The sequence below is a fragment of the Vicia villosa genome, unplaced genomic scaffold (genome assembly GCF_029867415.1).
Source record: "Vicia villosa cultivar HV-30 ecotype Madison, WI unplaced genomic scaffold, Vvil1.0 ctg.000822F_1_1, whole genome shotgun sequence".
NCBI classification, from domain to species: Eukaryota; Viridiplantae; Streptophyta; class Magnoliopsida; order Fabales; family Fabaceae; genus Vicia; species Vicia villosa.
Window position 1 is genome coordinate 597,123 of NW_026705361.1, and position 13,297 is coordinate 610,419.

Consider the following 13,297-nt stretch of genomic DNA (forward strand, 5'->3'; position numbering starts at 1 on the left):
CCAGTACCCTCACCGGTTCGATGACCAGTCCAATTTTTAATATTGTTTGACAGAAAAACATATTTAAATTTGCTAATCAAATTAAAAGAGACACGGCATTGTTTCTATCATTGTGATTTTATTCAAGCAACACATAGTAATTTCCATTATGAGAATTATGGTATAAAAACGGACCTTAAACATTTGATATAATTTTTCTTGAATGATCAAATAATATATTAATAATGAAAGGGAAAATGCCCTAATCAACCGTCACAAGTGTCATACCAGAAAAAAAAAAACAACAAACTGGCGAATAAAAGAAAACGAACAAAACAAAAAATAAAGAGAAAGATTTGCAACAATCAGCCAACAACAACAGAAACAAGGAAGGAAAAGACATCCCCGCAGCCAATCACACAGCAAACCAACATTACTCAAAGACTATAACAACGATTTAATGATACGAGATGTTGGATCACCCTTGTTAATGTTATTCTTAAGCACACTATCTAACTCTTTAACAAACCTCTCCATGGCTTGAGCTGGCAAATGAATTGGTATAACCAAACCTTTCTCTCCTTTAGCATTTTTAAATGGTAAGTAGTAACTAACAATGCCAGGAAAAGAACTATCGTTAGCTGGTCCACCATAAACAGCTTTCCCCCAACCAAAATCAACATCTTCAAATCCGGAATGTCTAAGATTGGACACTACAAACAATCCCCTCATGGAAAATCTAGGTCGATTCTTGATAACCATTAAATCTATCAATGAATGCATATACTCTTTGGTGACATTAGCTTTTAATTTCTTAATTAAATTTAATGCATACAGCAATGGATTTTCAATTAATTTTCTTGCTAATGTCACTGCAACAGTATACGCAATAACATTACCATAGTAACCATTTGGTAGTTGTAGGTTAAACGACGTGCCGCGTGCATTGACTACGCTCATCATACGAACTTCTTCGTTTAAATCTGGTTGTAACGCTATTATACGACAACGCCAAATAAATGCTGTGATGATTTCAAATTTGGTGTACTTGTATGCCATGTTGGTAGAAAGGAGAGAGTGAATTTTGGATACCTCAACCGGACCAAAGAAGAAAGTGCGTTGGACCATGTTGTCTAAAGATATGATGGTTCCATTGTTGTTTCCATGTTCCTGTTCGATTTCAGGATGAATACATGTCACTCTTGGTGGGTTTCTTGCGTTTAGAAACTCTCGGCACCACACTGGGGAGATTGAAGGTTCATTCCTCCCGCGAGATATTTCACCTAAGGCGTTCATGAATTGAACTATACCAGATGCATCACTCATTGTATGGTTCAAACGAATAGCAAAAACGAAACCACCACACTTGAGCCGTGTTACCTACACGTGGTTACAATTCAAGTATATTATTATTGAACACAAGTATTGCCTAATTAAAAAGAACAATTCTATACCTGAATAAGCAGCAATGGAACGTTAAGCACGTCCGAAGAACCAGGAACATCATAAAGAAGCTCATCCAAGCAAGGAAATGTAGGAAGAAGAGTATCACCAAAATCTCTCAAACTAACATCAGCATCAGCTTCAATGAACAAAACACCTTCTCCAGTACAATCAACCATAAGTTTCCTACCAACACCTTCTCTCAACCTACCTGCAAATGGATAATAAAACACAAGCGTTTTCGCAAGTGCTTTTCTAATAACATCAACGGGGTCTTTTCCTTCCATATTTGGATCATACTTGTAAAACTGTATAAGTGGAATTTGCAAACGTAACCCATCTTGGTCATCAATGTCGGAGAGAAGTTTGATTTCATGAGGTGTGGGTTTTGACGGAGTGACAAATTCAGGGGTACACTTTTTTACTTTGAATAACAGAGATTGAGCCATGATTAATTGTTAACTAATGAAAGTGGAGATGGTGTGTATATGTATAAGATGAAATCTTTAGTCTTCTGTTATCTCATGGTGCTATTTTTATAAAAACATGTGTTGATTTTGTTTATAATTTATTTCCAGTGAAGTCATTTTTTAAAAGTGTTGCTAATACATTTAAGATAAATATACAATAAATATTGGAAGCGGAACATACATGGCAAATCTGTGAGATCCTTGAGCATATTACACGTAATTAAATGGGAATAATTTAAAATGCAGATCGTAATCCTTGAGTTCTTCAAGCTTAATAATATTATACATAATCAATAGAGAATAAAGAACATGGAACATGCTAATCCCTCAATTTATCCGGCTTTTCCTGCGGGTTAAGACTTTACAATATAGATGTTTTTTTCTTCAATTATGATTCATTACAATATAGAGAATAAATTTAGGGATTTTTATAAAATAGTGGTTGAAAATGAAATATCAACAATTTTTATTTACATTATAAAGAATAAATTATGGGATATTAATATAATTGGAAATGAGTTGGATCGAGTCGAACTCGCCTAATTTCAACTCGACTAGTTAAGAATTGAATCAACTATAATTCGACTCGAGTTCGCCACAAACTTTTTTTTAAACTCAAAGTCGATTTATTTTAAATTCACGAGGAAATCGACTCAAATCATTTGCTTCACAAACTTAATATTCATTTTTTAAGTTTTGTTTTTCATATATACTGAACATATTAAGTTTAGAGGAGTATATACAAATATAATCATCAACCACTATATAGAATTTTAATTTAATTATATTATTTAATGTAGAAGTTTAATTTTTAATCGCTATATATAATCTTTCTTATTATGAAGTTGATTTTATTTATATAACTTTTAACTATGGTATAATTAATCATTTTAGAGTATATATATATATATATATATATATATATATATATATATATATATATATATATATATATATATATATATATCATAAATTAAGCTTTTTTTAGTTTATATTTTTGATGTATTATTTGTAAAATTATAGCTATTTCATAAATATATATTTTTTAAAAAAACTTAATATATTTAGCGGGGGTTACAAACCTCTGTAATTTGTTTTACAATCTTCACAAAGTACATATTTATTTTTAAATACACATCACGTTCAACCGCAATGAACACAATTGAAAATCAACTAACAATGTCTTTTATGTCCAAATTCTTGCAACTCCAAAAATTGAGGATATGGTTCTTTTTTTATCCTAGACGAGTTTTTCTATCCGTTTGGAAGCTTATTCGTTTGAACTGACAACAGTTTGAGGTATGTGCAGCGTAACCGGAAACCTGGCACAATGTCTTGGAGTTTGTCTTTAATCAATCCTACTTAAAGATGAACATGCATTTATAAGTCAACATGCTTGAAGTTTTTGTGAGATTAATTAAAGAAAGAAGAAAAAGCATCTTCTAGTGACCTACTCTTTCAAGGTTATCGTAAAAAGACTATGAAGGCAGTTTGTGGCTATAATTGGAAATATTCTTTGAGTTCTCAATAATTACAAAAGACTCAAGGGTAAAAATATGTTCCTTGAAGTGCCTATAATCGTCAAAGAGTTTAATTGGTTATCTGAGAGTGTCAAGATATGTCAATCAAAGATGGTCAAAACATCTGTCAAACTAGTTCATCTGAATTTTTATGAAGGAGGGTCTGACAGTATTTTTCAGACGTGCAAGAGGATTTGTATCCAATTCGTTTATGATTGATCACATTTTATCTTATGATATTATGTTGCTAATTACTAATCAATTTTGTGTGAGGCAAGTTAAGCCTAGATTGTCCAAATTGGTATGATTATTCCAACCATCCTTTATTCTTTTTGTTGTATACATGGTCGACTTATTTCTTTGCCTAGATGTATTATCTGTTTGAAATGTGTATGTGTATGTGTATGTGTATGTGATATGTTTGTGTATATCATGTTTCAATCATTCAATTGTCTCATGCATCGATCTACTTTATTTCGCGTGTTCATTGTATTTACATTCTCATTATTCATCCATTCATGAATCATCAATTAATTCTTGTATTCAAACTTATTTTAGCATTTGCATCAAAATTATTTTCCATTAAAATCATCACTTAAATTTTTTTATTTCATTGAAGTCATTTTTTCATACATTAGAAGTTTTCAAAATTGTGCTTCAAGATCCAAGTTACCATTTAAACATGATTTGAATCATAAGACTTAAAAACGTTTTGAGTTTGGTGCTGTGAAGACTGATTTGAGTCACAGGTATAACGTGAGTCAAATCACAAACCCATTTATTTAAAAAAATTTAAAAGCATGGTACGAATCACACTTACAACATGATTTGAATCATAAAACCAAAGGTCACGCGTTTTTTAACCGTTCAACTTTTCTTTTCCTCTTCCAATTATTTATTTTCATTTCAAATCATTTTCATAAATTCTTCTCTTTTCCTTAAACGCCGTTTTCAAAAAATTTCCTCTTATCATTTATCATCGCATTTATTCATCATCTCATCTCATTTGTCATCATCATCTCATATCATCAAACTCATTTCTTCAACCTTTATCACAATGAGCTCAAGTCTTCCACAAAAGAATGAATTTGAGAAGAAAAATGGCAAGAGACAGGTATCTTTTTCAATTCAAGTCCGTCCTATTCCAAAAAAGCATGAAGAAGAAGATAGCGAGTTCCACAAATGAAGCTAGTTCATCATCTGATGCGTTACTTTTTAATGATGCAGAATCATACTTTGATGACTTGCTTAGTAAGATCATGGAAGATAATCAGAATTGAGAAGACCAGATTGTGGGTCACATTGAAGATCTAGCAACAAAAGCGGGAGAAGGAAGATATGCAAGAAGAGATCAAATATGAGATGAAAGCAAGTGAAGCGAGAGTCATGGTTGAAGTGGATTCTTTAAAAGGTGAAAATAAATACGTTCGTAACTCAGATTTTGTTTTCAACATTGATCCTAAAGTTGTTGCTCCCACTTATGATCCTACAGTTGTTGCTCCCACTCTCGATCCTGCAGGTGACTTACCACTATTTACCTCTTTCATGCATTGTATAACATGACATTTGCATTCTATTAATTATTGTTTTTTGATACTATCTGATGATATTTTGGATATTATTTGACATTATATTTTTGCCATGCATCTTGTGACAAGTTCTAGCCACATTTTCTTGGTATCTATGTATGATTTCTCTATGTTGTCTCTTTAATCTTGATTATTTTTTTTGAAATTGTGTTGTTTGCGGTAGTTGGTATCGTGCGTAATTTTTGTGGTGCTTTGGTTCGCTAATGTGGCATTTCTATTTTTGGCTTTTATGTTATCATGGATTTAGTATTTGCATTTTCTTCTCTTTTTTTCTCTTTTTGATATTTGTCAAAATGGGAGAAGTTATCGAGATATTATTAATATTTACATGTAGTAAGTGTTTAATATAAGGGGAGCGTTAGAGCTCAAGCAATATGTTGTACGTTCATATATAGTGCGCTATCGAAATTCATCGGATTCAATTTTTCTCAAGTTTCAAATAAACGCTCAAATCAAATTAATCAATAACAAAATCTCCAAATTGGCCAACCTTGTAATGATTCATGATTGGTCAAGCTCCTAATAACCATCAAGGTCCAATACCCATTTTACCCAGAAATTTGAGAAAACCTTGAGTGTTCTTAATTCACCAACATCCATATTCCTTGTTGTTATCTTGTGAATTATGGAGTAGATGTGTGAGATTTATTTTGCATTGTTCACCATCTTCAACCTTAGTCCTTATCCATTGTTATTGACCTTCATCTCTAAAGTTTAATGTTCGGGGGAGACTAGTGGTACATTAGGGTATCTAATGTTTTTGTGTGAAGGTTACTATTTTTAACTAGTGTAGAGATCATTTCTTGATTGCGATTTAGAAATTGTATTATTCATCAAGAGGATAACTTTACTATACTCCATGGAATACTTAGGCAAAATCGAGTACAAATTGTTTGTGAGGCAGAGTTGGTGTTGTCCAACTTTGGTGGAAATATTGTAATGATTGGTCACAAATTTTTTTTGGGAGTTATCCAATTGAACGCTTAGCTAAAGGAAAATCTCTCAGACAAGAAACTTGTGGGATCAAGGTGGATTGCAACATACTAAAAATTAGGGCATGTTATTGGGGATAACAAGTTTATTGGATCAAGAATACTAAATATCTTGTTTTTCTTAGCAGTTTGAGTATCTACATCAATAGAAGAAATTATCGTGTGATATTTTATTGAAAATGCTTGTATCAAACTTACCAAATAGTGGAAGATCATGGTTATTTCTCGATGGTTTTAACATCATTTAAGAGTGGATTAGGAAAATCCTTGACAAACGCCGAACCACTATACATCTCTTTGTATCTTTTTATTCTTCCCTTATCTTCTTTAATTTTTTGCATCCATTACTATAGTTATTACATTACTGCATTATCACATTGTTTGTATGTAATTTAGGTTAGATCATGCTTATAGTGGTTTAATGTGTAAGCTTAGGTCAACGATGCATCAAAACTATTGGATCATCATAAATCTAATTATGACTTGAATGAATTTTTACGTAAAGTGTTTCTGAATTGCTTTGTTTAAAGTGGCTTTTATTGTCTTGTAATTGACTTGCACTAGAAATTATCGTGCCTTTAGTGATATCTTGTAATAATTAGGTTGGACTAATTCATTGAGATACTTCCAACTCTCTTAGTTTTGTATTTTGCTTCCGTGTATTTTAAAATCTTTGATTTCGTTATTGGACCTAAAATGTTTTTGAAATTGTCTTTTTGAGAATACGTATGTTCAATCTCCCCCTTTCTAGACATGTTTGTGTCCATATTATTACCTAACATACTTTGTAGCTAAAAAGCTTTAAGAGGATTATCAATAGAGTTGTGCAAAGCTATAGTATACTCACAAGTATACATAATTATGAAGTATTTGATCAAAGAATGTACGATGATGGTAGTGATCATATCAATTATTTTGAGAATATCTCACGGTTTATGATCCTTAATGATCAATTGAATGAATATGTCTTTGACGAACTTATTCATCTTTTTATTTACCAACTCTCACATTCAAGAATGTGTAGAGAAGGATACACCATAATTTGACATGTGTTTCTGTTTTCAAAGGAAGTGCCTATCAAGAACTCTCGATAAAAGAGGTATACATCATTTTAAAGGATGAAATAATGAGATAACTTTGATTAAACCCTTAAAATATTGGCTTTAATTTTGTACTAATCTTAATAAACTATTTTACTAATGATAAATATGAGTTTTTAAGCATTTCATAGTAAGGGGTGAAAATAATGCTAGTGCGGAAAATAAGTAAATCCAACACAAAGCCCAACATGCACCAAGGTAGGAGGATGAACTACGTAAGCTCAACATATTGGCGCGTTATGGAAATCGATTGGAAGAGCTTGGCGCGCATAATTTCATATCAAATCCAAGCCAAACTTGTGCCTCAAGCAGATCAAATTCCAACATTGATGATAAACGCACAAAATCCTATGAAATCTGATGAACCAATCTATTGGATCCCTTAGCCAATCGATTGGCACACTCAATCTGAAAAAAATTTAATTTAATTTTCAATTACCACAATCCTCATTGATTGATTTCCAGAAATACATGATTAAATCTTTAGAAGGCACGTTATAAATATGTATGCTCTCTCCCTAATTTTTGCATCTCAAAACTCATATCCCATAGCTTTCTTTCTTTTTATGAGTTCTCTTGCCATAGATATCATCATGGCCTCTTCAAGACAAAAATCCAGAGAAACACCAAGAAGGAATGTGTTCAATGTGGGATTAATAAACCACAAGCAAGAGGAGAAAATGAGATTCTAGCCAAAAAGGTAATTCAACCATGGTACATGAAATCAAGTCTATAGAAGACTCGCAAACCTTATCATCAAATACGTCAAGCCTCTCTCAAGGATTTCTCCTCGGTTTCACTTTTCTCCTTAGTTGACAATTCAACGGAGAAAAAAAGTGACGCAATATTCATAACACCCTTTGTTACCTGGTCCATCAAACTGAGTTTTTCCAATGGAGATAAAACCACTCTAGTAATAGTATGGGTGATCAGTGCATTTTGATGCACATTCCTTTATGTTTGTACTTAGGCATTTCTATGGTTCGCTTTGTTTATTTTTATATTTTATAATGTTTTTCTAATTTAGTTTATTTTTGGTTTAATTTCATTTTCGCACTTTATTTTCAGCATTAGTAGTCTGCACTAAAATGATCATAACCGGAGCTCCGGGAATCAGATCGACGCATTCTAGTAATCTCCGGAAAGATAAGAGAAAGAGCTACAACTTTCATGTTGGAGTCAAAGTCAAATTCGGAGTGCATATTTTCCAGAATTTCGTTTGAATCTGCAGCATTAGTTTTATTTAGTTTTGGATTGTTAGTTTTGGGCCTGGGTTATGTTTGTTTGACCCAGTTGGGTTATGACCCAAATTCTTGTTTCTCCCGTTTACCTAGGGCTAACCGATACTGTTCATTGTTACGTTTTTAATATTCACGAAATTATGAGGCAAGCTTGTAGGAATTCCATGGAGAACTAATTTCTTTGAGACAATTTGCTGTATTCAGATTCCGACCTTGAGGTTATTATAATTATAATCCAGTTCTATTCCTTTCAATATTAATCGATGTCTCTTGTTTGCTTAATTCGATTTGCATAGAATATATTGATTTAATTCGATTGGTTGTATGATCCTAACTATAGTCACGTTATCGTTTGTTTAATTCGTTATCGTGTCCGTTTAATTCATGTTTGCTTAATTCATAAAACTTAATCATGTTTGCTTAATTCGGATAATAGGAACATACAACTTATACTATCAATTGAGCTTGTCAATGGATATTATAATCGAATAGGAATGGATAATCCGCTTAGGAGGTTGGAATTATAATAATCAATGATAGATAAGAACCGAATCAGCAAATTGTCGTTTTACTTATTTTATAATCACTTAATTTAATCGCTTATTTGCTCTATTGTTCATAAATAGATCTGAAACCATAAACCCCCAATTAGATTTCTATTAGTTAATATCAAAACAAGAGTCCTTGCAATACGAAACTCTAGTTGTCGTTACCGTTAACTACAGCTTTCAAAAATACTCGTTTTTGATCCGTGCGCGACAGCGGATCAAATTGGCGCCGTTGTCGGGGATTCTTGTTGTTATTAACCGATATTAGATTCATATGTATAGTGTTCTTGCTAGGATTTTTCTTGTTTTTTTTTTGTTGTGTTTATTGATTTTCAGGGTTGCAATTCCGGTTGCAGTACAGTGATAAGTTTTCCAGCCTATTAGGTAAGTTTGAAAGCTACTGTTTCAAATCGTTCTGAATTTTTTCCATTAAGTCAGAAAAAAATCGACGAACAGTACTTCTCAAAATCGCAAATTCGTTGTTTTTCTATTTTTTATGAATTGTTTACCGTTTTCATAGTTTCATAAAATTCCAAAATAATTCCCAAAATTTTTATTTTTCTTAATAAGATTAAATTTTGTGTTTTTATATTTTTCTTAATTTATTTTAATCGTTTTCCTTCTTACTATTTGTTTCTGCCTGTTTGGGACATAGTTGGTATTTCTGTGTTTGTTGAAACCATGGCTGAACAAAGAACTTCGAGACAGTTGGCCGTCCCTGATGCGAATTATAATGGTTTATGCATTGAGTACCCTGATATTGATGTACCTTTTGAATTGAAATCTGGTTTAATACATCTGTTGCCTAGGTTTAATGGTTTTGCAGGTGAGGATCCGCATAAGCATCTGAATGAATTTCAGGTTGTGTGCTCTGCACCTTCTGAACCTTCACTAGAGGATATTGTCAAACAAATGGTTGCAAATAATCTCCAGTATCAACAACAAATAGATTCTACTCTTCAAACTTTGCAAACACAAATTGGACAACTTTTCAAATAGAGTTTTTTCTGAAACTGTTGATGATACTTGTACTGATTTTTTTGCAGATGATTTTCCATCATTGTCTGGTTTTGATGATGTTTACTCTTGTGATGTTTGTACTGACACTAAAATTTGCTTTATTTGTGCTGAAATTGAGGTTGCCTTGCAAAATGATACTCTTACTGCATATGAGATTGCAAATGAATTTGTTCATGTAGATGAAGCTCTCGACACCTCGGCTTCCCGGAACAAATCATTCATCGAACAATCACATTCCCAAAAGCTGAAACCAATTCCTGAAAATCTTAAATATGCTTATTTAGAGATGAATGAAAAGCTACCGGTTATAATTTCTTCTAACATTGATTTTCATCAAGAAAATAAACTTTTGCAAATTTTGAAGAAGCATAAGAAGGCCATTGGGTGGACATTGGCCAACATTTCCGATATTAGGCCGTCCATGATTTTTCATAGGGTCTCAATTGAAGGGGAGGATGAAACAAAAATAGTGAGGAAGCCCCTCAATCTTTTGATATTTTGTGTTGTGGAAAAGATCACGTGCCCATTCAACACTTTTATTTATCGAAGGTTCTTCTTTGATCCTGGAATAAAAGGCGAAGGCACTAATAAAAATTTCAAGTTCAATGGGCATTACCCAAAGCTACTCCATGAGATCCCCACTTTGGAAGAAGAAAATGTAGAATATATCTCTTTGGGAAAGGCTGCTTACGTGATCACATATCCTCTTTGACTACTCGGGTGTGTTCTTTCCTTTCTCTCACTCTTATGATACATTTATGTTCTTTAATTGAGGACAATATGTGTTCTAAGTGTGGGGGAGAGAATCATTTCTTTATTTTGTTTTCTTTCAGTTTTTTGTTTTTGTTTTGTTTTCAGTTCTTAAAAAAAAGCATTCTTTTGAAAGTTTAGGCTATAGATTAATATGAGGTTAGTTGTGGAAACGTGGGAAAAGTTCACAAGACCTATATCGTTTTAACACCGTAGGTCTCCTGAGTATGGAAATTGTTTTGGATACTTGTATAACATAGCCTTGAATTCTCATTCTCTAATTTCTCTTGAGATGTTTATCTTTGCAGTCGGCACCATCTCACACATGCTCTACATAAGGAAGCCGATGAAAATAAGTGAGTGATCCAAGTTTTATTTGAAAAAAGAAAGAAATAAAAGGAATGCACCTTCTAAGTTTGGTGACTCTCACCCGGCCACTTAACCCAACGGTTGTATAACCTACAAAAAAATGATTTCAAGACCCATTTTTAGTTGGTTCAGAGGTTTCTGGTGCTGAACTTGGTAGGGCGGATTACGGTCCGATCTCCCGCAGCTACAACTGGGAAATAAAAGGGGTATACCACTTAGATACCAGAACCCCATGCAAAAAGGATCAGAGTCACTAACCGATAGCCTTACTATGAGTGTGTGGGGATAACAAACTTAATGTGATTGCGCCAGAATGAAAAAGAGTAAAGAGGATGATGAGTAAGTTGGGCGTTAGTTAAATAACATGATTCGATGTGGTTTGTGTGTTCAAGAGGCTTATGACCGCACAATTGCGGAATTGTGTTCCTACGATATCCTTAGTGTGCAAGATTAGTACCTATTGATGTAACCTTAACCGAAGAAGAGTTTGCAGCCTGAAATGCGTAACTGATGCTGTGTGTTTCTTGTGTTTGATTTTATTTTGCTCAGAGTGCAAAAGTTCAAGTGTGGGGGAATTTGATCAGTGTATTTTGATGCACATTCCTTTATGTTTGTACTTAGGCATTTCTATGGTTCTCTTTGTTTATTTTTATATTTTATAATTTTTTTCTAATTTAGTTTATTTTTGGTTTAATTTCATTTTCGCATTTTATTTTTAGCATTAGCAGTCTGCACTAAAATGATCATAATTGGAGCTCTGGGGATCAGATCGACGCGTTCTAGTAATCTCCGGAAAGCTAAGAGAAGGAGCTACAACTTTTATGTTGGAGTCAAAGTCATATTCGGAGTGCATATTTTCCAGAATTTCGTTTGAAGCTGCAGCATTAGTTTTATTTAGTTTTGGGTTGTTAGTTTTGGGCCTGGGTTATGTTTGTTTGACCCAGTTGGGTTATGACCCAAATTCTTGTTTCTCTCATTTACCTAGGGCTGACCGCTACTGTTCATTATTACGTTTTTACTATTCACAAAATTATGAGGCAAGCTTGTAGGAATTCCACGGAGAACTAATTCCTTTGAGACAATGTGTGTATGAATGTTTATTGGATGAATTATTATCGTCAACATTAATATTATTTCTTTATTTTTTGTATAATCACAAATATATTTAATATATGTTCTAGAGGTAAGGCATAAAATAGGTGAAAGATTTAGTAATTGGTTCAAGTCAGATGCTACAATTATAATTTAAATTAGATGAAAGAATAGCTTGAATCAATGTAATTAGAATCATGTGATTACCTAAGGGAAAAGAGCACTCAAGAATAAACGAGTATACAAAATAAATACCAGAGAGAATAAATCCCAACCAGGATACAAAGCAAGATTTGTGTTGAGAGATTTTAATTAAAGAAAATGAATTGAATTTAAAGAAATTTTCCCACATGTGGTAACGACAATATCTTTTATAGGTAAGTTAGGATTAACAGCTAGCTTCATGTTGAAATTCGTACAAGAGTTGGGTGTTGAGCAAGAGAAGTTTGTGTTATTCGATGATAATCATATTGAAATAGATCTTTGTAAGAATTCAACATTTTTTCTAGGTTAGAGGACATTGAGGCACGGTATCATTGGATACGATATTCTTTATAGACGAAGTCATTTTCACTTAGGAAGATTCATACTAACTAGAGTGGTTTAGATATTATGACAAAGACTTTTCCTTTGAAAAATATAATTAACTGTAAAAAGAAGGCCAACAGGGTTAGAGAGTTCCTTCCCACTTACGTTGTGAAGGAAAGATTAAATTTGTAGGGTGGATCCAATCTTAAAGTGGGACTTATCAGCACAACAACAACAAGAAGGATTTTATAATCCCTAATATAAAACCAACACAACAACTATAAGGCAACAAGATGAAAGAAAAACATCTACACAATAAAAGGAAAAGTGACGATTGTTGTGATAGAAGAAGAGGAAAATTGGTTTGAGTGACAAATGGGTGTGTAGCAAACATTATTCGTTTGAACTACAAATTCCGTTCATTATTCCTATCACTTATCTAATTATATCTATATGATGTTTGACTAGTTTTACCTTCTCTCAGTGTTGTTTTGGTATACCTAGATTTTGTAGAAGTGTTGTTTGAGTGTGTTTTTTATTGGTGAAGATTTTTATTCATGTCTAGAATTTAGAATTTAGGAATGTTACCGTCCACTTTAAGTCATTAAGTTAGTGAGAAAAATCATAATATATTCATGTCTAGAATTTAGAATTTG

At 32.7% G+C, this 13,297-nt stretch overlaps 1 protein-coding gene across 1 annotated transcript; it reads right to left on the reverse strand.

The window, feature by feature from the left end:
- Positions 1-206: 206 nt before the first annotated feature.
- LOC131631407 (benzyl alcohol O-benzoyltransferase-like) lies at positions 207-1,957 on the reverse strand. Its single transcript, XM_058902200.1, has 2 exons — positions 1,434-1,957; positions 207-1,359 (listed from the first exon to the last, which is right to left on the reverse strand). Exons 1-2 carry the CDS (start codon positions 1,869-1,871, stop codon positions 424-426), a joined length of 1,374 nt encoding a protein of 457 aa, XP_058758183.1. The 5' UTR covers positions 1,872-1,957; the 3' UTR covers positions 207-423.
- Between the last annotated feature and the right edge of the window lie 11,340 nt (positions 1,958-13,297).

Excerpts from the sequence above, each read along its gene's own strand:
- LOC131631407 (XM_058902200.1), bottom strand. The coding sequence starts at position 1,871 with ATGGCTCAATCTCTGTTATTCAAAGTAAAAAAGTGTACCCCTGAATTT. Across the intron at positions 1,360-1,433 it reads TTCCATTGCTGCTTATTCAG|GTAACACGGCTCAAGTGTGG; the intron begins GTATAGAATTGT and ends AACCACGTGTAG.